The 27,834-nt window shown below is 41.9% G+C and overlaps 1 protein-coding gene across 2 annotated transcripts in view; it reads right to left on the reverse strand.

Moving 5' to 3' along the window:
* Positions 1-27,834, reverse strand: part of arid5b (AT-rich interaction domain 5B) — a 230,280-nt gene that overhangs the window by 160,858 nt on the left and 41,588 nt on the right. For both annotated transcript variants that reach the window (XM_034185396.1, XM_034185395.1), the window contains exon 3: positions 20,717-20,951. In XM_034185396.1, the coding sequence (XP_034041287.1) occupies positions 20,717-20,951 (235 nt within the window). The remainder of the gene's footprint in view (positions 1-20,716; positions 20,952-27,834) is intronic.

Genomic DNA, 27,834 nt, shown 5'->3' on the forward strand with positions numbered 1-27,834 from the left:
GGTTTTGCTCCCATTTTGTATGAGATGAACTCAAAGATGTAAAACTTTTTCCACATACACAATATCACCATTTCCCTCAAATATTGTTCACAAACCAGTCTAAATCTGTGATAATGAGCACTTCTCCTTTGCTGAGATAATCCATCCCACCTCACAGGTGTGCCATACCAAGATGCTGATTAGACACCATGATTAGTGCACAGGTGTGCCTTAGACTGCCCACAATAAAAGGCCACTCTGAAAGGTGCAGTTTTATCACACAGCACAATGCCACAGATGTCGCAAGATTTGAGGGAGCGTGCAGTTGGCATGCTGACAGCAGGAATGTCAACCAGAGCTGTTGCTCGTGTATTGAATGTTCATGTCTCTACCATAAGCCGTCTCCAAAGGTGTTTCAGAGAATTTGGCAGTACATCCAACCAGCCTCACAACCGCAGACCACGTGTAACCACACCAGCCCAGGACCTCCACATCCAGCATGTTCACCTCCAAGATCGTCTGAGACCAGCCACTCGGACAGCTGCTGAAACAATCGGTTTGCATAACCAAAGAATTTCTGCACAAACTGTCAGAAACCGTCTCAGGGAAACTCATCTGCATGCTCGTCGTCCTCATCGGGGTCTCGACCTGACTCCAGTTCGTCGTCATAACCGACTTGAGTGGGCAAATGCTCACATTCGCTGGCGTTTGGCATGTTGGAGAGGTGTTCTCTTCACGGATGATGCGAAGGAGATGTGTTGCACTGCATGAGGCAAACGGTGGTCACACCAGATACTGCCTGGTATCCCCCCCCCCCAATAAAACAAAACTGCACCTTTCAGAGTGGCCTTTTATTGTGGACAGTCTAAGGCACACCTGTGCACTAATCATGGTGTCTAATCAGCATCTTGGTATGGCACACCTGTGAGGTGGGATGGATTATCTCAGCTAAGGAGAAGTGCTCATTATCACAGATTTAGACTGGTTTGTGAACAATATTTGAGGGAAATGGTGATATTGTGTATGTGGAAAAAGTTTTAGATCTTTGAGTTCAACTCATACAAAATGGGAGCAAAACCAAAAGTGTTGCGTTTATATTTTTGTTGAGTATAGTTGGCCTGAACCATGGTAATTAAGTAAAAGTAATACAAATTCATCATGTTGACCCAACAAATTTACATTTAGGTCACTCAACAAAATTATTTCTGGTTAAGTTAATGCATTTTACTTGGGTGGAAATACTTTCTATAATTTTATTATTTTCACTGAACAAGTTACTTTTTTGAGTGTGGCATTCACGATAAAGATTGCAACCTTTGTCTCATCAGACCAGAGAATTTTGTTTTTCATTGTCTGAGAGTCCTTCAGGTGCCTTTTGGAAAACTCCAGGTGGGCTGCCATGTACCTTTTACTAAGGAGTGACTTCTGTTTGGCCATTCTACCATACAGGCCAGATTGGTGGATTGCTGCAGAGATGGTTGTCCTTCTGGAAGGTTCTCCTCTCCACACAGGAATGCTGGAGATCTGACAGAGTGACCATCGGGTTCTTGGTCACCTCCCTGACTAAGGCCCTTCTCCACTGATCGCACACTTTAGACAGGCGGCCAGCTCTAGGAAGAGTCCTGGTGGCTCTGAACTTCTTCCATTTTCAGATGATGGAGGCCACTGTGCTCATTGAGACCTTCAAAGCAGCACAAGTGTTTCTGTACCCTTCCCCAGATTTGTGCCTCGAGACAATCCTCTCGGTGGTCTACAGACAATTCCACTGACTTCATGTTAGGTTTGTGCTCTTACATGTACTGCCAGCTGTGGGACCTTATATGTAGACTGGTGTGTGTGTCTTTCCAAATCATCTCTAATCAGCTGAATTTACCCCAAGTGGACACCAATTAAGCTGTAGAAACATCTCAAGGATGATCAATCAATCAATCAATCAACTTTTTTCTTATATAGCGCCAAATCACAACAAACAGTTGCCCCAAGGCGCTCCACATTGCAAGGCAAGGCCATACAACAATTATGAAAAGAAAAAAAAAAAACCCAACGGTCAAAAAGACCCCCTATGAGCAAGCACTTGGCCACAGTGGGAAGGAAAAACTCCCTTTCAACAGGAAGAAACCTCCAGCAGAACCAGGCTCAGGGAGGGGCAGTCTTCTGCTGAGACTGGTTGGGGCTGAGGGAAAGAACCAGGAAAAAGAGATCGATCACTAATGATTAAATGCAGAGTGATGCATACGGAGCAAAAAGAGAAAGAAACAGTGCATCATGGGAACCCCCCCACAGTCTACGTCTAAAGCAACATAACCAAGGGATGGTCCAGGGTCACCCGATCCAGCCCTAACTATAAGCCTTAGCGAAAAGGAAAGTTTTAAGCCTAATCTTAAAAGTAGAGAGGGTATCTGTCTCCCTGATCTGAATTGGGAGCTGGTTCCACAGGAGAGGAGCCTGAAAGCTGAAGGCTCTGCCTCCCATTCTACTCTTACAAACCCTAGGAACTACAAGTAAGCCCGCAGTCTGAGAGCGAAGCGCTCTAATGGGGTAATATGGTACTACGAGGTCCCTAAGATAAGATGGGACCTGATTATTCAAAACCTTATAAGTAAGAAGAAGAATTTTAAATTCTATTCTAGCATTAACAGGAAGCCAATGAAGGGAGGCCAACACGGGTGAGATATGCTCTCTCCTGCTAGTCCCCGTCAGTACTCTAGCTGCAGCATTCTGAACCAACTGAAGGCTTTTTAGGGAACTTTTAGGACAACCTGATAATAATGAATTACAATAGTCCAGCCTAGAGGAAATAAATGCATGAATTAGTTTTCAGCATCACTCTGAGACAAGACCTTTCTGATTTTAGAGATATTGCGTAAATGCAAAAAGGCAGTCCTACATATTTGTTTAATATGCGCTTGAATGACATATCCTGATCAAAAATAACTCCAAGATTTCTCACAGTATTACTAGAGATCAGGGTAATGCCATCCAGAGTAACGATCTGGTTAGACACCATGCTTCTAAGATTTGTGGGGCCAAGTACAATAACTTCAGTTTTATCTGAGTTTAAAAGCAGGAAATTAGAGGTCATCCATGTCTTTATGTCTGTAAGACAATCCTGCAGTTTAGCTAATTGGTGTGTATCCTCTGGCTTCATGGATAGATAAAGCTGGGTATCATCTGCGTAACAATGAAGATTTAAGCAATACCGTCTAATAATACTGCCCAAGGGAAGCATGTATAAAGTGAATAAAATTGGTCCTAGCACAGAACCTTGTGGAACTCCATAATTAACTTTAGTCTGTGAAGAAGATTCCCCATTTACATGAACAAACTGTAATCTATTAGACAAATATGATTCAAACCACCGCAGCGCAATGCCTTTAATACCTATGACATGCTCTAATCTCTGTAATAAAATTTTATGGTCAACAGTATCAAAAGCAGCACTGAGGTCCAACAGAACAAGCACAGAGATAAGTCCACTGTCCGAAGCCATAAGAAGATCATTTGTAACCTTCACTAATGCTGTTTCTGTACTATGATGAATTCTAAAACCTGACTGAAACTCTTCAAATAGACCATTCCTCTGCAGGTGATCAGTTAGCTGTTTTACAACTACCCTCTCAAGAATCTTTGAGAGAAAAGGAAGGTTGGAGATTGGCCTATAATTAGCTAAGATAGCTGGGTCAAGTGATGGCTTTTTAAGTAATGGTTTAATTACTGCCACCTTAAAGGCCTGTGGTACATAACCAACTAACAAAGATAGATTGATCATATTTAAGATTGAAGCATTAAATAATGGTAGGACTTCCTTGAGCAGCCTGGCAGGAATGGGGTCTAATAAGCATGTTGATGGTTTGGATGAAGTAACTAATGAAAATAACTCAGACAGAACAATCGGAGAGAAAGAGTCTAACCAAATACCGGCATCACTGAAAGCAGCCAAAGATAACGATACATCTTTGGGATGGTTATGAGTAATTTTTTCTCTAATAGTCAAAATTTTGTTAGCAAAGAAAGTCATGAAGTCATTACTAGTTAAAGTTAATGGAATACTCAGCTCAATAGAGCTCTGACTCTTTGTCAGCCTGGTTACAGTGCTGAAAAGAAACCTGGGGTTGTTCTTATTTTCTTCAATTAGTGATGAGTAGAAAGATGTCCTAGCTTCACGAAGGGCTTTCTTATAGAGCAACAAACTCTTTTTCCAGGCTAAGTGAAGATCTTCTAAATTAGTGAGACGCCATTTCCTCTCCAACTTACGGGTTATCTGCTTTAAGCTACGAGTTTGTGAGTTATACCACGGAGTCAGACACTTCTGATTTAAAGCTCTCTTTTTCAGAGGAGCTACAGCATCCAAAGTTGTCTTCAATGAGGATGTAAAACTATTGACAAGATACTCTAACTCCCTTACAGAGTTTAGGTAGCTACTCTGCTCTGTGTTGGTATATGACATTAGAGAACATAAAGAAGGAATCATATCCTTAAACCTAGTTACAGCGCTTTCTGAAAGACTTCTAGTGTAATGAAACTTATTCCCCACTGCAGGGTAGTCCATCAGGGTAAATGTAAATGTTATTAAAAAATGATCAGACACAAGGGAGTTTTCAGGGAATACTGTTAAGTCTTCTATTTCCATACCATAAGTCAGAACAAGATCTAAAATATGATTAAAGTGGTGGGTGGACTCATTTACTTTTTGAGCAAAGCCGATAGAGTCTAATAATAGATTAAATGCAGTGTTGAGGCTGTCATTCTCAGCATCTGTGTGGATGTTAAATCGCCCACTATAATTATCTTATCTGAGCTAAGCACTAAGTCAGACAAAAGGTCTGAAAATTCACAGAGAAACTCACAGTAACGACCAGGTGGACGATAGATAATAACAAATAAAACTGGTTTTTGGGACTTCCAATTTGGATGGACAAGACTAAGAGACAAGCTTTCAAATGAATTAAAGCTCTGTCTAGGTTTTTGATTAATTAATAAGCTGGAATGGAAGATTGCTGCTAATCCTCCGCCCCGGCCCGTGCTACGAGCATTCTGACAGTTAGTGTGACTCGGGGGTGTTGACTCATTTAAACTAACATATTCATCCTGCTGTAACCAAGTTTCTGTTAGGCAGAATAAATCAATACGTTGATCAATTATTATATCATTTACCAACAGGGACTTAGAAGAAAGAGACCTAATGTTTAATAGACCACATTTAACTGTTTTAGTCTGTGGTGCAATTGAAGGTGCTATATTATTTTTTCTTTTTGAATTTTTATGCTTAAATAGATTTTTGCTAGTTATTGGTGGTCTGGGAGCAGGCACCGTCTCTACGGGGATGGGGTAATAGGGGGATGGCAGGGGGAGAGAAGCTGCAGAGAGGTGTATAAGACCACAGCTCTGCCTCCTGGTCCCAACGCTAGACAGTCACAGTTTGTAGGATCCCAAAAAATTGGCCAGATTTCTAGAAATGAGAGCTGCTCCCTCTAAAGTGGGATGGATGCCGTCTCTCCTAACAAGACCAGGTTTTCCCCAGAAGCTTTGCCAATTATCAATGAAGCCCACCTCATTTTTTGGACACCACTCAGACAGCCAGCAATTCAAGGAGAACATGCGGCTAAACATGTCACTCCCGGTCTGATTGGGGAGGGGCCCAGAGAAAACAACAGTTTTCCTGATCAGTGGAAACAGGATGTACCTGATCATAATTTTGAGTTTCATGGCAAAGGCTGTGAATACTTATGTACATGTGAATTCTTAGCTTTTTTTTCATTATGGGGTATTGTGTGTACAATTTTGAGGAAAAAATGAATTTCATCCATTTTTTTCCTACTTCAAGTTTTAAGTGACTGCAGTACTTAGAAAGATAGATAAATACAAATATTTTGGAACCACAGAACACGTTTAAAATCAACACTTTGAAAGGTAATTTCTGCCTTACAAAAACAAAAACAAAAGTACAAGTGTGTAACGTCAATTACGTCAGTCAGGAGTGCTGCATACTAATAGAATTTTGTATTATTACTATTGCTACATACAAATAGCCACTGCATTAAAATGTTGCAAAAAGAACTGTTAAACTACTAATGTTGTTCTAGCTGCTAAACCTAAAGATTCAACAAACATTTTCTGAGGGACTTTTATCCTATTTTGTCAAAAGGGTAATAAAATCTCTATACGCTGTTTTTCTGAACAAATGGGTGACACAGCGGTTCAACCGTTAGCAGCAGGAAGTTCAAATATTGACACCCAATCCCCGGGGCTTTCTCTCTGTGTGCAGTTTGCATATTTTCCTCATGAATGTGTGGGATCTTCAAGGACTTTGACTTCATGTGACTGATGATTCTAAATGGAAGGTAAGAGTATAAATGTTTGTAAGGTTGTGCACTATGATGAAAAAAAGCACCATTTTTCACACATGGGTTGAACACGTTCCTAGTGTTAATATTTTCTTCTGGCAATATGTGTGAATAAAAGACAAAGGGACATGGTTGATCGTCTTCTGGAAATATACCAAGCTTCATCTTTCAAATAGGCAAAAATGTGATGATTTTTCTTTTAAAGTTCAGCAAAACAAAGACTGTCTGTGTGTTAAAGTTTGCCAACATCATGACACAGCATTGCCATTCACCTTTTCATGGAAGACTAAACAATGCACTGGCAATTAAACCCTCATTTAGCACCATGCATGCACCAAAGGTAAACAATCCAGTAAAATCTACTCTGGGATTAGCAACACCGTTACTGTTGTCATAGAGCAACTTCATTAATATCACTCCTATATGAATGTTTACTTCTATGCAGCGAGGGCAAGAACAGGGTGACCTTGGTGGAATGAATGAAGCCCAAACAGCCCCACAGCTCGATGTTACCGAACAAGCTAAGGCTAATCTTTGTTTGGGTGTTTGATTAATAAATATTTTTGTGGATTTGGTGGAGTTTTTCATAAGAGTGGCTTAGGTGTTGGTATTAAAAGCTACAACTGGCATATTGCCTCAGTAACTATGGCACCATCAGTGTAGCTAAAATCACAAAACTACCAATACGTGCTCATTCGTGTTAAAGGCACTAAGATAGAAACTAAATAATACACATTATTATATGGTAAGTGAGTTTGCCAACTTCTGATTGGCCCATTTGCCACTTTCTGAGCTGTACCGCATGCTAAATTGACCGCTGGTGGAGCTGAGTAGACCGCACGTGCGAAACGAGTACACCTTGAGTGCAGCGTAGCGCTAGCTAATCGAGCCACGCCTTCTATCAATAACAACCAATCAGATAACGCGATACAACGCTTACTTTGGCTGTCAGTTTGTTGACAAGATGGCAGAAGACAGGTTTGCGTCTGTTAGCGACGCTGACTTAAAACGAATTTTACACGAAAAAGATGCAAAACACCCGCAGAAATACACAGTCAGCAGCACAACCTGTTTCGCAAGTAGGTCACTGAAAGGGACATGCGCCCAACTTTGAAACTTAGATGGATGCTTGACGGAGTACTCGGTCAATTTTACGTGGAAGCTAGACTGGCGAATGGTGAACTTCATAAGAAAACAAGCCGGATGACTCTTCATCACGGACCTAACAGGCATCTCCAGTCGATCGATGGGATGTCAGCTGGTGCAATATGACAGTAATAATAAAGAGTTGAAACTTGAAATTGATTTTTCAGTTTTAGTATGTTTGCCAAACTCCCAATTTTCTTGTTTACCATATACTAAAGCAGTTATAGACTTTTGATTTTGGTGTACCCGATTATGTGGACCTGGTCATTATCATACATTATCAAACTCATAAGTCTATAATTGTATAGCATCACCTTTTTTAGATGGTCCATTATTACAACGAACCACAGTAATGCCTAGTCTACACTGGCAAACTTGACCAAACTTTTGTTTGCAAACATTACCAAACACCGCGTTTACTTATGTTTGGCTTGGGCATCCATACTATAAAACAGTACCAAACATTACCAAACAAATGTTTCTTAATGTTTTCCAATGTTTTGTACTTTCTATCAGAAACAATGGCAAAATTCAAGAGAGAAGTCATCAGGGCATCTGCAGCGGTAATATGTGTAATTGCTGTGGAACGTTGCCGCCACCGCCAAAAACAACACAAGCCTCGCTTGTGGTGCAGATCCTGGATTAAGAAAAGACACAAGTATGGGGTCTACAATTGCCTTCTTAAAGAAATACAGTCCTCAGACAAACCAAGTTATAAGAACTTTCTGAGGATGGATGAGGCAGCTTTCAAGGAACTCCTTCAGAAGGTGGAGCCACTGATACAAAAGCAAGACACACACTTGATTATGGTGTTGATAGGCATGGATGTTTCTCATATTCCTCAATTAAATTTTTGTATCTCTTCAAATCCCCACACTCTTTCCTTCTTGGAGGGCGCCATTTTGTCCAACTAGTAATTCACATGATCACCAGCTCTGATTGGCTGTTTGTTGGCAAACTTCACCAAACATGTTTTCAAGAATGAACATGTCCAAACTTTTGCAAACTAGTTTGGTGGTGTTTGGCAATACGTCCACACTACCAAACTCGGGCAAACTTTTCATGGCAAACACCACCAAACATGAAGTTTGGTGGTGTTTGCAAACAAATGTTTGCTAGTGTAGACTAGGCTTAAGCCATATTATCTAATATATTTCTAATAAAATGCTCAGAAAGGACAAGGATGGTCAAGTCCACAGCTGCTGGCGATTACTGCTAGCGGGGCTCTAGACTCACCAGCACACACTAGCTGACTAGTGACCACACCCCTAATGATTTATAACAGAGGAGTTATAAAAAAAATTCACCCGCCACAAGTTGTTATAAACAGAGAAACTAGCTATAGACACTAGGCTGGTACTAGATACCAACCAAGAGCTAGTATTTCCAGGCTGACTTCACTTTCCAGCAATGGAGGTTGGAGCTTGAACACAATAAGAAAAGCCTCTACAGTTGGGGATGGCCATATGACCTAAAATTAATATCATGGTATTATTCCCTTTTTGGATGATGACGTATTAAATCACAGTATTACTGGTTTTGTACTTTATGACCCATTGTATCTTATTTAAGCAAGAGTTTAACCTAGACTATTTTCATTTTCAAATCTGCTCTTTTAAAGTTCAAATCTGGACAGAAAAACTTCATGAATCAAACTTTTTTTTATAGGTTTTGTTGGGAAAACAAAACCGTACAGCTGTGTTTAATTCATGATCATTAAGGCTTAAATGAGCGTGCATGCAACGCAGAAGTCCACTGGCTCACAAAACACAATCACATTTTGGCCAGTTTCATGAATAAAATTATGGATTAAAGTAAAAATGACTTTACATCCAGTGACATCTATAAGTGAAATATTTAATAGATGTTTTGAGTCACATGTGGAGATCAGAAGAAGAAAAATGGCTGCACAGACCACATCCATCTCCAGCTCTGATCGCCACAGCCTCAGTAGTGCAGCACTGATCTGAGCTGCACCAAAATTATTATTGAATTACAAATTATTGGAAATTTGGTTTTATTTTTCATTCTGCCATTTTTCATTTGCATCATTAAAAATATTTCTGCCTGGGGGGGGGGGGGGGGGTGTCTTGAAGCCTGATTTATCAGGAGACTGATGCTACTGTGCAATCCATATCATGGTGCACCATCACACCAGTGATGACAATGACACCATGCTACCACCAACCTCTATTCTGGAGCCTGCTGACCTCTTCTTAACCCTTAAAACACAATGCAAGCCTGCATCCTGAGAATGCAAAGCCTGGGTTGGCACATATGCTTGATGAAATCCATAAGATATGAACTTGTACAACAGTTAAGAATGTTACAGGAGTTGAATATTGTGCTGAATGTGAAGGCAATCCAACCACCAGTATGTATCCATTTTGATGAAGACCACTGTGTCATCCAAGGGTTGTTGGGAAATGGGCCTACCTGCGGGTGCGCAGGTGGCTGATGACACCAATCTGTGCACAGAAGGTGCTGGGACAGTGGGGGCATGGGATGAGGGGGACGGTAGGAGGCTTATTGGCTCTGTCTTTCCTGGTTCGCCTCTTCTGTTCTGCTGCAGCAGTTCTGTTTGCCTCACACAACTGGGCACCTCTGTGGACTGAAGACTGCCATCTGGTTTGATCCATGGCAGTCACCTCCCATACTACGGGAGCTATGACCACTACCTTTGCACCCCCCAGGACTAAACCAAACCAACTTTTTTAGGGTCCTTAGATGACCCCAAAACACAATCAGGATGTTCCCAAAGATAAAAACTGGCCTCAAGCCAGTTATCCAAGATTGTGTCCAAGATGGCTGCCAAAATAGGGTTTTCACTAAAACAACATATAAACAATTTAAATATCACAGAGATTCAATGATAAGGGTCTATTGGTGGCCATTTTGGATGCCATTTTGAGTCTTAAACCCATGAATGAATTTAGTTTAGGCACAAATGAGTTTGCTGTGACCTGCTATTGTCTTCCCATTGAAACTCTATTTTGGTGGTCATCTTGTACACCATCTTGGATAACTGGCTTGAGGCCAGTTTTTTTGGGAACATCCTGATTGTGTTTTGGGATCATCTAAGGACCCTAAAAAAGTTGGTTTGGTTTAGTCCTGGGGGGATGCAAAGACAGTGTCGTAGCTCCCCTAGTACCAGTATCCAATCATTTAAAGATTCACAGTTTCACTGCCACCTACTACATTTAAATGCTACAAGCATCAGACCAGGCTTTGGCATCAAATATGAAGAAAGCCCAGTGAGTGGTTGCTGAGATCTAGCTCATAAGTTATTCTAATATCCCATACCAAGGTCTTTCCACCAGTGAAGATTGCAAAAACAATGCAAATATTGACCATCCAAATTTGAATGTTTCTTCTTGTACCAAGTTTTATGAAGATAGGCAGAAAACATTTTGAGCAACCTCAGTAACAACAGCGATAATAACAGACGAAGGTCAATAATCACGTGACATCCTTGTTGGCTCATGTTGACTGCACAAAAACTGAAAAAAATGACCCACATCTGCTTTGTTTCTGTTCCAGTTAAGGCCTACGTGTTTGCCCGTGTTTTCTGATAGCTGGCTCTGTAGTCTTTGAGTAATACTGCAAACAATCCAACAAACAAACACGGGTGAAAACACAAGCTCCTTGGCAGTGCTAATAAATATGTATTAGAAGCACACAGGCCAGTATATTATACCTCATTCCCTTTCTCTCCGTGTAAGACGCCTGGCAGAGGTCACATCAATAGCATCTCTGTTGTTCCAGACCTGACTAATGGAGAGAAAAGAGACACAACTGTTGTGTCAGAACTGGCTAATGGAGAGTACAGAGCTCTTCATTTCCTGCGAGGACCTTTTTCTTATTGTTTAACAGTCCACCGGCCCTCATCCCCACGCTCGAGCAAAGCCGAAAAACACATTAACTGACACTCTTGAAATAAAATAACACAAATTATTAATGAATACAGTTATATGAAAAGCTGAATTTGATTACGACGCGCACCATAAAGGATATGGCGCTGGTGTCAGGTGGTATCTCTCTTGCTCCCATTCAAATTCGAGGCATGCGCAAACATCTAATAGATTTTTCCACCCCAGCACACAATTTACTGCTTACAGATTTAGAATTCTCTGGCTTCCGGCCAGGCCTCAGTCAGAAGGGAATTAATGATATGAGCACATCAGTGAGGAAAAACAGCTTGTGATTCTCTCTCCTACAGGTCTGAGCATAATGAAGAAGATACTGCCATAACACCCCTCCCACCCCAACCCAACACCATAAAATAAATAAATACATTTGAAAAAAACACACAGACGAGGAAAGAAAGAGGAGAGAGATGCACATAATCAATACAAACACTCCATTAAATTACTTCAGACGGGATTTTGGAGAGTTTCTTGAATTAGTTCTGTGGAAATCGCAGAAGGAGAAGCAAATATGTTTGCGGGATGGAAAGCAAACAAGTGCAAATGACACAATCTGGCACATATGAATGGTGCACAGTGCCGCACAGTGCCGCCGCGTCAGACTCACAACATTATTCTTGTAACACCGCAACGTTTTTCTCTTAATCTTTTCCGAGAAACCGTTTACTTCTCCCCACATGCTGCAGTCAAAACACAAAGCATTTGCATGTGCGATAGCGCCTCGGAGTCCCGAATATCATTCTGCATTGTCACCAAAGACAAATCAACTGTGAGAAGACAGCATCTGTCTGTTTCCTTATCGTGGTTCTTACCCACATAAACATGTGCTGACGCTGTCAATGGCCTCTGAAAAGGGACAGAATCTACCCTCGACATCAAATTGAAATGTTCTGACTGAAATATTGTCGGGATATCAACTCGGGTATATGTGCCAGGCCTGGCATACAGATCAAGATGTTGAATCAGAGGCAAATATCAGCGATTCAGTCCCCGAGCGGGCGAGGCTCTGAAGAAGCTGCAGAATGAAATTCAGAAATATCAGTCAGTGGCATGCTGCGTCGTCAAACTCAATCAAAGCGCCGCTCTGATCCTAGAAAGCAAAATACATCGTTTCAAATACTCTGTTACTGACTTAACCAAAGATATTCAATATTAATTGTAGTGCAGTTTTTATATCGAGTCTCCAAAAGAAAAGGCCGTCACAGATTTGTTTTTTTAATCCAACAACACACTGATTGCAGCGTGCGTGAGCTTGGATTTGATTGCGGAGAAATTAGATGGGGAACATCAATCATAGTGCACAATTATCAGCTTTTCATAGAGCAAACAGCTGCAGGATGATCTTCTTTCCTTGACTAATAAGAAAAATAACAGCTGACCTTTATTACCATCACTAACGGAATATTCCAGGAAAAGTATCATGCGTTCTGATGTACAATCTATCACGTATCCTTCAGTACCAGTGAGACTCTGTGCTTAAAGTTCACTGTGTGGTTGCAGCAGCTTTGTATCAAAAAGAATATGAAGGCTCTGTTAGTCTGTGATTTTAAAGTTTTAACACATATTTGTTAGAGCCAAGGATGTAGATTTTAATAGCGTTACTGAATATTGTATACGGGCTCTGTGTGTCTGTTTCTCTCACACTGCTCATAAGCTGTGATCTTGATTTGATAAATTTACACAATGCAATTTGGCCATCTTCCAGAATTAGCCGAATGAGTCACGATTGTCGGTATTCTATAAAAGATTCTCTTCCAGTGAAAAGATAAAATGGAAGGTAAAATGTTGAAAATGAATATCTACAAATCTGTATGAATATTTCACCCAGAACTGACTGGCAGTTGCGCAGCATACGTTTACATATCGGTCACATTAATAAAACAACGTTCAGAATACAGTTTTTATGACAAAACAAATAGTAAATATGATGACCATACTGGTTTTGAGCACCTTTCACTGGCTTCCTGTGAATTCAGAGTGGATTTTAAGGTTTTGTTGTAGAATTACAAGGCTGTGAATGGTTGCACACCCATCTATCTTGCAGAGGTTGTGAAGCCTTCTATGCCTTCTCACACCCTGCAGCCATGTAGAGTTAAGAAGAAATCATCAGATTTTACAACGTTTGGAAATTGCGCTCCTACTTTGTGGAATAGTTTGTCACTTGATATTGGAAAGTCCACTTTAACCTATTTATCATGGGTGTCACAATTCCTAAATATGAATCAGAAATTGGTTTTAAAGTAAAAGATGCAACTACATCAACACTAGGACCCTCGATCCATTTAAACACCAATTTTTAAAGTTCTGAACTGGCAGAGTGAAGCTTTTAGTAATGCTAAAGAACAGACGCAGTTCTTGAAGGACATATTTTGTCGTTCATAAATCAACAAAAATACGAGATTCCCTGATCTTTCATGAAATATGTATTTGAAGGTTGGCAACGGCACTTTTGGTGCATTGTAATTTATCATGAGAAATGAGTGTCGACATTGAAGAAAGAATTGCATCAAATTACATGACATTGTAGCAAACCAAATCATTCCATAATAAAAGTATCATCTCGGAACCATATCGTAGCCTATCTGCCTAGATCGATCTTCTGATAAGGGAAGCACACCCTTCATATTAATTTTCCGTTGTTGTATAATTTGTTCATGGCTTCACCTCATTTTATCTATATTTGTTGGTATGGTAAATGGGCTACATGTATATAGCGCTTTTCCATCTGCATTAGACATTCAAAGCGCTTTACAATAATGCCTCACATTTACCCCAATGTCAGGGTGCTGCTATACAAGGCGCTTACTACACACCGGGAGCAACTAGGGGATAAAGGACCTTGCCCAAGGGCCCTTAGTGATTTTCCGGTCAGGCTGGGATTTGAACCGAGGATCCTCTGGTCTCAAGCCTAACGCCACTAGACCATCACCTCCCATGGTATGTGTGATATGTTTGTGCTTGGATTTGGATTTGATCTTAACGTGTTTTCATGGCTGTTTAAGTTTTATGGTTTTATTCCTGTATTTTTATGTTTTTAATGGAGAGCACTCTAAAACTTACCTGAAAGTGCTATATAAATAAAAATGTATAATAATAAAAATTATTGCTACTTATATTACTACCACTGCTACTGTGGTCTTCAAAACAGTTTAATGTTTCTATTATGTGCCATTTACTGTGTGCAAAGTGTAAGTATGTGGTGAATCCATTTATGTAAGGTGCATTCGAATTCTGCGATACAAAAGCATTATAAAATCTCTGGAGTATTTTAGATGGATGCATGGTTTATATAAACCAGTAGATTAGGAAAGTAAATCGTATTTCCTCCTATGTTGTATCATTAACATACAGCATCACAAAGTTAGCATTATATGTAGATTTTTGGAACTCTCTGAATGGCTGTCACGTTCATCATTCCTGCCAAAACAAATTATTTTGAAAAGTAGATTCCTGACATACTGTTTGTTTATCTACATGTGGCCCTGTGATAGACTGGCATCTTGTCCAGGGTGTACCCTGCCTCACACTGAATGACTGCTGGGATAGGCTCCCCCCCCCCCCCCCCCCCCGACCCATAATTGGAGTTGGCAGGCATAGAAAATGGACGGATGGACAGATGGATTCCTCACATAGGAAGTAATCCTCAAAGGTGACTATAGCACTCAGAGGATTGATTGCAAACAATATTTTAAAATGGCTGGAGTTAAAAAAAAAAAAAAGTGAACTAAACCTTTAACTTTAGATGCACTTTTCCCGGCTGCATTGGAATCAGCTTGGGACCCAGCTTACAATTTTGACAAAATTTGGTGCACTCCAATGACTGGGCAGGCACATCTCAATAACATCTAAAAAGCCAAATGTAACTAGGACTGCAAGCAGTCATATACGGGCCCTCGTTCCGCGCAACTGCCTACCCAGGCCAGCGTGTCCCCTTGTGACCAGATGTAGGCATGTGCGTACAGGGGCAACCAGTCATTCCACAGTTCGAATTTCAAGCAAATCACACAATGCATGAAGGAGTTTTGACATGTTGATGGTTCATCCACTAGGGGGAGCTCAGAGCACAAACAGAGGGGGCAGGTGTATTGAGGGGCCAACTGTCATCACACATGTGAAGTTTCAAGTCAATCAGGCAAAGCATGAAGGAGTTATGATGTTCAATGGCTAAGGGCCAAAATGGCGGCGCCATAGCGGCCACACCTTTCGACATAGAGAAAAGCTTTCAATAACTTTTGATCAGTATCATCTCTGGATACGGTGAAAGAAATTTGAAGTGCATTGGACAAAATCCCTAGGAGGAGTTTGTTCAAATACAACATGTGGAAATCACGCCAAAATGAGACGAAAATTCAAAATGGCCGACTTCCTGTTTGGAGTAGACACATGGTGCAAGAGACTTTTTTTGTACGCCTATGCAAGTCACACGTGTACCAATTTTCATTTCCCTACAATTTTGGTAAAATTTGGTGCACTCCAATGACTGGGCAGGCATATCTCAATAACATCTAAAAAGCCAAATGTAATAATCACATTCTCTTAACAATGCCAGATAAGGCCTTGTCAGAGGTATGCAGTCTCAGAAAAGCTCTCCTGGTTTGGGTAATTTCTCAGACAGTCCTGATCTCTCTGTGCTGAGGGATGAACCAGCTACAGATGATGGCTGAGGGCGGGAGTCAGACACACCATCAATGCTCTTTCAATGAAGGAGTCAGAAGCTATGACCTTGTATAATCCTCATATCATCTCAGCTCACAATCTGCTCAGTGGCTGCCAGACTGAAGGCTCGAAATGAAGAAAGACAAGACAGGGGGAAAAAAAACAAAAACTATTGAGCTATTTTGTGAGCAAGAATCATCCTTTGTGTGTCTTTCTCCCTCTCTCTCTCTCTCTCTCTCTCTCTACAGTACTCCCTTTCTCCCAGCACAAACCAACAAACTGTATCAGCAGATACAGCCCTCTAACGTAGTATATGACCAGAAACCAATTTAGGCAGGCAACAATGGGGGAGAAAAAAAAATCTGTCCAGTTCTCTGGAGAGAGATAGAGGGACAGAAAGTAAACTTCCCTGGCGAAGCCATCCCTGGTGGACTGAACTGTGAAAAGAACCTCTAATACTCACTCCAATAAAAGACAAACTGAGTGGGCACTTTGAATTTCCCAGTTAAAGTGCATCCAGAAAGTATCCACAGCGCTTCACTTTTTCCACATTTTATTTATGATACAGCCTTATTCCAAAATGGATGAAATTCATTTATTTCCTCAAAATTCTACACACAATACCCCGTAATGACAGTGTGAAAAAGTTTTGTTTTGTTTTTTTAGATTTTTTGCAAATTTATTAAAAATAAAAAACTAAGAAAGCCTTTGCCATGAAGCTCAAAATTGAGCTCAGGTGCATCCTGTTTCCACTGATCATCCTTGAAATGCTTCTGCAGCTTATTTAGAGTCCACCTGGGGTAAATTCAGTTGATTTGACATGAGTTGGAAAGACACACACCTGTCTACATATAAGGTCCCACAGTTGACAGTGCATGTCAGAGTACGTACCAAGCATGAAGTCAAAGGAATTGTCTGTTGACCTATGAGACAGGATTGTTTCAGGGCACAAATCTGGGGAAGAGTACAGAAACATGTCTGCTGCTTTGAAGGTCCCAAGGAGCACAGTGGCCTCCATCATCTGTAAATGGAAGAAGTTCAAATCCACCAGGACTCTTCCTAGAGCTGGCTGATTGTCCAAACTGAGCGATTTGGGGAGAAGGACCTTAGTCAGGAAGGTGACAAAGAACCTGATGGGCACTCTGTCAGAGCACTAGCATTCCTCTGTGGAGAGAGGAGGACCTTCCAGAAGAACAACCATCTCTGCAGCAATCCACCAATCAGCCCTGTATAGTATTGTGGCCAGATGGAATCTACTCCTTAGTAAAAGGCACGTGGCAGCCCACCTGGAGTTTGCAAAAGGCACCTGATGGACTCTCAGACCATGAGAAACAAAATCCTTTGGTCTGAATAGACAAAAAAAATAACTCTCTGGCGTGAATGCCACGTGTCATGTTTGGAAGAATCCAGGCACCATCCCTACAGTGAAGCATGGTGGTGGCAGCATCATGCTGTGGGGATGTTTTACAGTGGCAGGAACTGGGAGACTAATCAGGATTGAGGGAAAGATGAATACAACATTGTACAGAGACATCTCGAGGATCATCAGTAGAGGGTTCTTTCACATTGCGTTCTATATTTTTACTTTTAATAAATTTGCAAAAATCTCATAAGAAAATTTTTGAACTTCATCAATTTTGAAATAAGGCTGTAACATTAAAAATGTGGAAAAAGTGAAGAGCTGTGAATACTTTCCAGATGCACCGTAATAATAAATCAATGAGGTCATGAAAACGGTTGATAACACTCACGGAGTCAAAGGTCAAGCTGAGAAGACTGTAAATATGTGTGTGTTATATGGTACATACATGCATGTGTAGCGTTTATAAAATGAAAGTTACTGATGCTGAAGTGGAAACTGACACCAACAAGTCTGAAGAAACCACAGGATTTCCCCTTTGAAAGCTTTACGACATCAGATCACAGCTCAGCCTTTCTTTTGAGTGGAATTGTACTTGTTAGTGCTCCACTTTCTGGAAACTTCTGTAATTTCTTTTTTACCCTGATAATTTGAAATACTTCTTGCTGTGTTTATTCAATGAACCGATTCTCTGCTTTTCAGGTCACAAATACCAACCTTAAAATGAAAGTTCCCATTTTTTGCCATCAGGTTTTTTTTTTTCTCTTTATTTTTTTCTGTTGAAGGACTGCAGGAAAGTTGCATCACTGTTGAGCCATGTTTTAAAATAGCATTTCCAAGCTTGGCTGAAGATGGAATTTAAATTATGATACCAATCATGTCAGTGCCTTGCAGGTTTAAAAAAACAAATTTACAAAAAAATTAAAAAAAATCACAGCTGTCACTGCAGCAGGACAGTGAGGAAGGTCACTTGTATCTCGAATTAATTACTTTGAGCGAGGATGTTTGGCGAGGAAAGAGGAGGTCTTTGTTCTCGTTTCTAAAAGTATTAATGCGCTATGTGATGCAGATCAAGAACAAAGCCACTGCCGTTCTGCTATTCAAGGCGCATTTGTCTTGTGGCGCTTTTACATGTTGCATGTGAGGAAAAATGCATAACAGCACACTTAATTCACATTGGCAGCACGCCAGGAAAAGTTAGGATATGGCACTTGGAAAAAAAAAAAAAAGGAGGGGGAGCGAGAGGCGGTTTCCCTCGATAACAATGGCACACATTATTGCTCTTTAGCTCACAATGGTTTTCTGTGCGGCTCGTGGAGCTGCTGCAGTATCCTGTTATGAGGAACAATCCAATTCCTCCGACATCGTTACACATCAGCCTGAGCATAACAATCAGCAAATACATCATTCAGGTAATACCGGCATCAGCCCCGGGCTGTTCTGTTCGCAAATACAACCTAGAAAGAAAGAAAGAAAAAAAAAAAAGATGACTGCATCATAAAGGGAAGTAAGTCAAACCAATGAGCGAACATATTGCACAGAATTATGGACATTCAGCCACAGAACGCTTTAAGGCTTCTTTTATATCTGATCTACTGCTGTGGCATGAATATTTCATTTGGCTTGTCAGCAGCATTGCAGGAGCGCATTTCATATTTCTATGCAAAACTGGGCTCTGAGTAACACGCGACGCCTTGACGAATTAGTGATCTGCCTCTTTCATATTGTTGGACTGTCAACAACTGATGGATGCCAAATATACGTACAGGGAACAAATGCATAAGTGACTGCACACAACTGATTGTGTGTGCATGCATGTGTGCGTGCGTGTGTGTGTCCCTGGTGCCCTGCCAGAGTCTGAGCCGGTTCTGCTGAGTGAGCAGATTCTCTGGCGGAGTGTCCCATCGGAGTGACAAGTGCATTTAGAAACAGCCTGATGGAGTCATTAACAGCAGCTCTGCTCATTAGCAACACATACACACACACACACACACACACACACACATGCATGCACACAGCCATGCATGCACACACGTTTACCAGCCTGTCGGTAACAATAGCGTCATCCCAGGCGACAGAAAAATCTATAAAAACTAGACGATACAGCACATTTATACACATGCGCTACGAGGTGGGAAGTGTCTTTTTTTTAGACAGGGTGACAATCACACAGACACATAAACGGGCATAAATATGCTATATTGATTAATGGAATAACAACAAAGCATCCTTTTATTGATTCTTGCCCGTCTTTGCATATGAAATTCTGGCAAAGTTGAGCAATCAAGGCCATTACAGCGTCCAGCCACACAGAGGTGCAAAGGTTCATCATTGTGCAGGAGCGGCACATGAGTCATCAATAAACTGCCCCCCCAACACACACACACACACACACACACACACACACACACACACACACACACACACACACACACACACACACACACACACACACACACACACACACACACACACACACACACACACACACACACACACACACTCCCCAACACAGAAAAGCTGGTAATCTTTTAAGCTTATTGCATTTTCAACTTCCACACAGGCTCGGGAAATCTAACGAATATTGAAAATGAATTATGCAGGATCATATGAAAAGGAATCAAGCACAAGCACATGTTCTTATAAACTGATGAAATGTGATGTAATTTTGACAGTATTTTTTAGTTCTTTCTCTTTTGCTAAGCTACATTATGCTATTATAAACAGCATTAGGCATTACATCACTGCAGAGGCAAATAAGCGTAAGACGGCTTCAAAACCAAACACTGTTCTTTCTAGTTATTAGGCTCAAATGCCACAGTTTCTTTTTCTTTTTTTCTTGTATGGGGTGAATCATCCACAGAGACGCTCTTAATGCTGCAGTGAGAGCTGCAAGAAATAGACATTTGTTGACACTTAAACGGTGTCACAGACACTGTGTGATCAATGCACCAGAGAAAACATGTAGCGGTGATGCTAAGATACACCGTTTGGATCTGAAATGATGGATACGACCGTGTTGGAGGTGCAAAGTGTAGTTTGATGCAACTCAATTATTCAGAGATTTTTGCAGCACTGCCTTGGAGTTGTGACACAAGCCGGAGGTGTCGTGCTGTTCATTATATTACGAAGAATTACAGCTACAAATGGATGAATTACTCGAATCAGAAGTTGATTTTTGATGGCAACGATTACTCGCGAACCAGCTGGCCTAAATGTGGAAAAGCACCAACATCGCTTTGGTGCAGCAAATGAGCAAGAACAATAAAAGATCAGCCGAAGCAATGATTGCCGCGGTTGCTCACCTAGCTGCGCTCGTTCCCTCTGGACGTCCTTGAAGTTAAGTCCGCTGGTCAGCGTGCTCTCTCGGTAACGGTGGAGGGCCTCTCGCCTCCCGTTGGTCCCCAGCTCCCGCAGCACAGAGGGTTTCAGAGGCTCCACCTTCAGCCCATGGGCCCATCCTGGGACGTCCGGTACCGTCCACTTTACCAGGTCATCCAACCGCACGATCACCTTCTCGGACATGGCGATGACCTCGTGCTGCAAGGTGGAGCGTCAGAGTCTCAGTTACACTCGTGCAAACAGAGTAAATACACACATCTGGACTTTTACATGTTTACGGTGGTTTAGTGGTTAGTACTGTTGTCTCACAGCAAGAAGATGATGGGATTGATTCCCATCTGTGGCCTTTTTTGTGTGGAGTTTGCATGTTCTCCCCGTGTCTCCATGGGTTCCCTCCGGGTGTTCTGACATCCTCCCACATCCAAAGACATGCAGTTTAGGTGGATTGGAAACTTTAAATTATCCGTAGGTTTGTGCGCAGGTCTGAATGTGTTTGTGTGTCTATATGTGGCCCTGCGACAGACTGGCGTACCCCGCCTCACACCCTACGACTGCTGGGATAGGCTCTAGCCCCCCTGCAACCCTTAATTGGAGTAAGCGGCTGAAGTTGAATGAGTGATTTTTATTGTAATCAAATGAACCCAGACCCTCTCCAATTCTGACTTTTTGTACAAAAATGTTTAAAATTATCGTCTTTCATCTCAAAAGGAAAATAAATCACGACTGCATGATTTTAAATTAATAAAATACAAAACCCAGTATGTACTGCATAAGTGCACCATTTAAAATAAGAAAAATAAATCATCACTTTTACAGCCACCTGCCATTCAAACAAAAGTCAGATGATGCACAAAAGAACAATTACAAGTTATTCAATATCACTCGAAGTTTGAAGAAATCAGTGATAAATTTTAAATTTTTTGTTTTTAAGTGGATAGCACATTATCTGTTGATGACTGAAAACATGAAATTTTGGCTGGAAAACGTAAATTGAACCATGTTCAGCCAGTGTTGTTTTCTCCTACATTTACTCCTTGCACATTTGAGGGCTTATTTCAGTTTTAATTTAGACTTTCAGCGTATTAAAAAGCTGTCCACCACCGTATATGGCTGAACTGGCACAAACCGTGTGATCTCAGAGGGCCAAACTGTTGTGCATCCCTTAGGGTCAGAGGTCATCAACAGGTGGTACAACCTTTTCAGGTTGTACTCTGATGATCTACAGAGTATGATATAAATTTTTTCTTCTTAATTGTTGCATGTTTAACATGTTTTAACACATATTTTATGTCATTTTATAATGTGCAGCACTTTTTGTTTGAAAGTACTATATAAATAAATTATTGTTACCGTATTGACCTGACTATAAGATGACCCTGATTATAAGACCAAACACACACACACACACACACACACACACACACACACACACACACACACACACACACACACACACACACACACACACAAACCTTAGAATTCTTGACAGTTTTTTGTTTTTTTTTGCAGGGGTGGGGGGGCGGCAACTTTCTGATGGCCAAAGCTTGTTTTTTTTTAAAAAAGAAAACACTTTTATGTGAAAGGGACAGAGAGAGAGAGAGAGAGAGAGAGAGAGAGAGAGAGAGAGAGAGAGAGAGAGAGAGAGAGAAGGCAGAGGAACATGTAAGACTGCAAAAAGCAGCTGTACAATAAAAAGTGGTGGAGTAAAGAGTGCAAACTGGATAACTTTTGACTCCTCAGGTAATGTCAGACAGTCAGTTAATTCTCCACGGGTAGAATTTTTTGTGTGAAAAGCATCGTTTCTTGGACACTAATGACAAATTGTTACATAACGTACATGTACAGGTGCAACTCTGCTGCTGTGGTCTGCTGTGCAGTGGCAGTTCTACATTGAATTACTCCCCGGGCAATACCCTCTCCGAGGGCCCCTCCCCCCCAAAAAAAACAAAATCTGCACAAAGAGCCATTTCTTTATGATAACAATAGGGGCACAATCTCCTCCCACCTCCAACACTGCCAAAAGACCAGGCAACACTGCACAAAGCAGTATGTTATCAGATCTTGAATAAATATACACTATATACATAAAAGTGGCAAATACATACAATCTGATACCATTCAGATAGGAAAAAGATATGTATTTTCAATAAAAATTATGCTGAGGCAGGTATAACAATGATCACAGCAAGAAGGCAAACAAATGTAAGAGTTATACCACTAAAAATTAGCCCTTCATGGTAAAAGAGACCAGAATAGCTCTGTAGGAGTTCCATGGTTGTACATACAGCAAGTTTTACATGTACAACCATATACTGTTGCTTCATCGGTGTACTGTGCATCCGGAAAGTATTCACAGCGCTTCACTTTTTCCACATCTTATGTTACAGCCTTATTCCAAAATGGAGTAAATTATTTCACCCTCAAAATTATACGAGGGCTGTCCGTAAAGTATAGGTCCTTTTTATTTTTTTCAAAAACTGTATGGATTTCATTCATATGTTTTTATGTCAGACATGCTTGAACCCTCGTGCGCATGCGTGAGTTTTTCCACACCTGTCGGTGACGTCATTCGCCTGTGAGCACTCCTTGTGGGAGGAGTCGTCCAGCCCCTCGTCGGAATTCCTTTGTCTGAGAAGTTGCTGAGAGACTGGCGCTTTGTTTGATCAAAATTTTTTCTAAACCTGTGAGACACATCGAAGTGGACATGGTTCGAAAAATTAAGCTGGTTTTCAGTGAAAATTTTAACAGCTGATGAGAGATTTTGAGGTGATTCTGTCGCTTTAAGGACTTTTCACGGTGCGAGACGTCGTGCAGCGCTCTCAGGCAGCATCATCAGCCTGTTTCAAGCTTAAAACCTCCACATTTCAGGCTCTATTGATCCAGGACGTCGTGAGAGAACAGAGACGTTTCAGAAGAAGTCGGTTTCAGCATTTTATCTGGATATTCCACTGTTAAAGGAGATTTTTTTAATGAAAGACGTGCGGACGGGTCCGCGCGTCGGGACGCAGCCGACGCGGCGCGGCGGCACAGGAAAAACACCTCCGTGTTGATAACCATTTGTTAAAATCCAGTTGGCTTTTGATGGCTTTCAGTGGAGTGAGTATATGAGAAATTGTTTATCAGCTGGAGATGTTCCAACTTGTCCTCAAGGCTTCCAACAGAGGTGTTTTTCCTGTGATGGAGCATCGCGGCGGCTGCGAGCCGACGCTGTAATCCGCCCGCACGTCTTTCATTAAAAAAATCTCCTTTAACAGTGGAATATCCGGATAAAATGCTGAAACCGACTTCTTCTGAAACTTCTCTGTTCTCTCACGACGTCCTGGATCAACAGAGCCTGAAATGTGGAGGTTTTAAGCTTGAAACAGACTGATGACGCTGCCTGAGAGCGCTGCGCGACGTCTCGCACCGTGAAAAGTCCTTAAAGTGACAGAATCACCTCAAAATCTCTCATCAGCTGTTAAAATTTTCACTGAAGACCAGCTTAATTTTTCGAACCATGTCCACTTCGATGTGTCTCACAGGTTTAGAAAAAAGTTTGATCAAACAAAGCGCCAGTCTCTCAGCAACTTCTCAGACAAAGGAATTCCGACGAGGGGCTGGACGACTCCTCCCACAAGGAGTGCTCACAGGCGAATGACGTCACCGACAGGCGTGGAAAAACTCACGCATGCGCACGAGGGTTCAAGCATGTCTGACGTAAAAACATATGAATGAAATCCATATAGTTTTTGAAAAAAATAAAAAGGACCTATACTTTACGGACAGCCCTCGTACTCACAGCAAAAAAGTTTTTATTTTTATTTTTACAAATTTATTAAAAATAAAAAACTAAGAAATCACGTGTACATAAGTATTCCCATCCTTTGCTCAATACTTTTTGCAGCAATTACAGCCTCAAGTCTTTTTGAATATGATGCCACAAGCTTGGCACACCTATCTTTGGGTAATTTTGCCCATTTCTCTTTGCAGCACCTCTCAAGCTCCATCAGGTTGGATGGGGAGCATTGCTGCACAGCCATTTTCAGATCTCTCCAGAGATGTTCAATCAGATTCAGGTCTGGGCTCTGGATAAGCCACTTAAGGACATTCACAGAGTTGTCCTGAAGCCACTGTCACTGTCTTGCTGAAAGATGAACCGTCGCCCCAGTCTGAGGTCAAGAGCACTCTGGAGCAGGTTTTCATTCAGGATGTCTCTGTACATTGCTGCATTCATCTTTCCCTCAATCCCGACTAGTCTCCCAGTTCCTGCCTCTGAAAAACATCCCCACAGCATGATGGTGCCACCACCATGGATGGTGCCTGGTTTCCTCCGAACATGATGCCTGGCATTCACGCCAAAGAGTTCAATCTTTGTCTCATCAGACCAGAGGATTTTGTTTCTCATGGTCTGAGAGTTGTTCAGGTGCCTTTTAGCAAACTCCAGGCGGGCTACCATGTGCCTTTTACTAAGGAGTGGCTTCCGTCTGATCACTCTACCATACAGGCCTGATTGGTGGATTGCTGCAGAGATGGTTGTCCTTCTGGAAGGTTCTCTTCTCTCCACACAGGAATGCTGGAGCTCTGACAGAGTGACCATCGGGTTCTTGGTCACCTCCCTGACTAAGACCCCGGTCACACGGCACTAATGAAGGATACCAAAGCCAAAACAAAACAAGAAATCTGGACTTACGTTGACTTTCGGAGACATCGTTTCACCGTTATCCAACTTCGTTCCTGTAGCTGGCGCTTCGTCAGAATTTTCAAACTGTTGAAAAATGTGAACGAATCCTGATGACAACTTCAATTCTTCCTTAATCTGTTTTGCTTTCTGTCTTGACAGTTCCTCATCGTATGCATAGTTCCCATACCATCAGCATTCCGTTTGATTGTCTTCCAAATTCATCCAACCTCACAAGTCCGATGTTTTGCACGAACATTGATGATATCTGAACGGATCAATAACTAAAGATCTGACGAGCTGAACGTGACTTGTCCATGTGTGGAACGAAAAGCAATGTTGTCATGCAGAAACAATAGTGGCAAGAACGTTTTATCAACTATTTTAACTATTTACGCATGTTTGCATGCTGTCTATGGCTGGCACGTTCGCATTGTGCGCACGCATGTTTTTTGTGAAAACAGACCTGTTGTCAAGACAACTCTCGCATCTGCTGTGGAGAGCACACGTTGGCTGCAGACTTGATCACAGGCTGGCGCTCCATCTGATACCCGCTGTCAAGTAATGTCATCATGAATGTTTTGTTTTGATTTTGTTTAAAGCATCAAGCATCATTTTCTTTGTTAGTATCAGTTTTGTTTCGTTCTTTTATGTGCTCTGGACTTGCAGGCTTTTTGGGGATGGAAGAAGTGCATTTGCGGTTCATTTGTCTACGAGGTCTATTAGAAAAGTATCCGACCTTGTTATTTTTTTCAAAAACCATATGGATTTGAATCACGTGTGATTGCGTCAGACAAGCTTGAACCCTCGTGCGCATGTGTGAGTTTTTCCACGCCTGTCGGTTGCGTCATTCGCCTGTGAGCAGGCTTTGAGTGAGGAGTGGGCCAGCCCCCTCGTCGTTGTTTCATTGTCAGGAAATGGTGGAATGATTTGGGTTTTTTTCCATCAGAATTTTTTCAGAAACTGTTAGAGACTGACAGCTGGAAACCATTAGAAAAATTTATCTGGCTTTCGGTGAAAATGTTACGGGCTTCACAGAGAATAAGGAGTGTTACTGTCGTTTTAAGGACGGCCCCCAGCGGCTGTGGGGCGCGCCGCGCTCCAAAGCCGCCATCGACAGGCTGAACAACCATTTCATTTCTAAACGGATGGCTCTGTGGATCCGTGACCATCGTGTGCCATTTCTCTGGTTATCACAAGAGCTGGACATCAACTATTTTCCGGCAGATTTCACTTTTAACAAGAGATTTTGTCATGGAAAGCTGAGCGGAGGCTTCGCGCATCACAATGGATTCGCTACTGGAGCGAGACAAAACCACCTCCGTTTTGGTCTCACAGGACGGCTTTGAGATGGCGTTCAGACAGCTGTCGGTGGTTTTTCCATCGAGTGATTATCTGAGAAATTGTGGATGTGCCTGGACATGCCAGAACATGTCCCGTGAGGCTTCATCACAGCGTTGCTTTGCGCCATGCGGCACCGCCGCGATGCGTGGAATTCCTCCGCACGTCTGTCTCAACGTGCTGAAAAAGTGCTAATGTCCACGTCTTTTCACAATTCCTGTGCTAGTCAGACGACGTCCCAGATAAAACACAGCGTCCAGTTTGCAAATGAACGGCACATTCCACTGTTACAGGAGTTTTTGTCATGGAAAGAGGAGCGGAGGCTTCGCGCGTCGTGGCGGTGCTGCATGGCGCAAAGCAACGCCGTGATGAAGTCTCACGGGACATGTTCTGGCATGTCCAGGCACATCCACAATTTCTCGGATAATCACTCGATGGAAAAACCACCGACAGCTGTCTGAACGCCATCTCAAAGCCGTCCTGTGAGACCAAAACAGAGGTGGTTTTGTCTCGCTCCAGTAGCGAATCCATCGTGATGCGCAAAGCCTCCGCTCAGCTTTCCATGACAAAATCTCATGTTAAAAGTGAAATCTGACGGAAAATGGTTGATGTCCAGCTCTTGTGATAACCAGAGAAATGGCACACGATGGTCATAGATCCAGACAGCCATCCGTTTAGAAATGAAATGGTCGTTCAGCCTGTCGATGGCGGCTTCGGAGCGCGGCGCGCCCCACAGCCGCTGGGGGCCGTCCTTAAAGTGACAGTAACACTCCTTATTCTCTACCAAGCCCGTAACATTTTCACCGAAAGCCAGATAAATTTTTCTAATGGTTTCCAGCTGTCAGTCTCTAACAGTTTCTGAAAAAATTCTGATGGAAAAAAATCTCAAATCATTCCACCATTTCCTGGCAATGAAACAACGACAAGGGGGCTGGACCACTCCTCACTCAAAGCCTGCTCACAGGCGAATGACGCAACCGACAGGCGTGGAAAAACTCATGCATGCGCACGAGGGTTCAAGCTTGTCTCACGCAATCACACGTGATTCAAATCCATAGGGTTTTTGAAAAAAATAATAAGGTC

Source organism: Thalassophryne amazonica, chromosome 13 (genome assembly GCF_902500255.1).
Source record: "Thalassophryne amazonica chromosome 13, fThaAma1.1, whole genome shotgun sequence".
Classification (NCBI taxonomy): Eukaryota; Metazoa; Chordata; class Actinopteri; order Batrachoidiformes; family Batrachoididae; genus Thalassophryne; species Thalassophryne amazonica.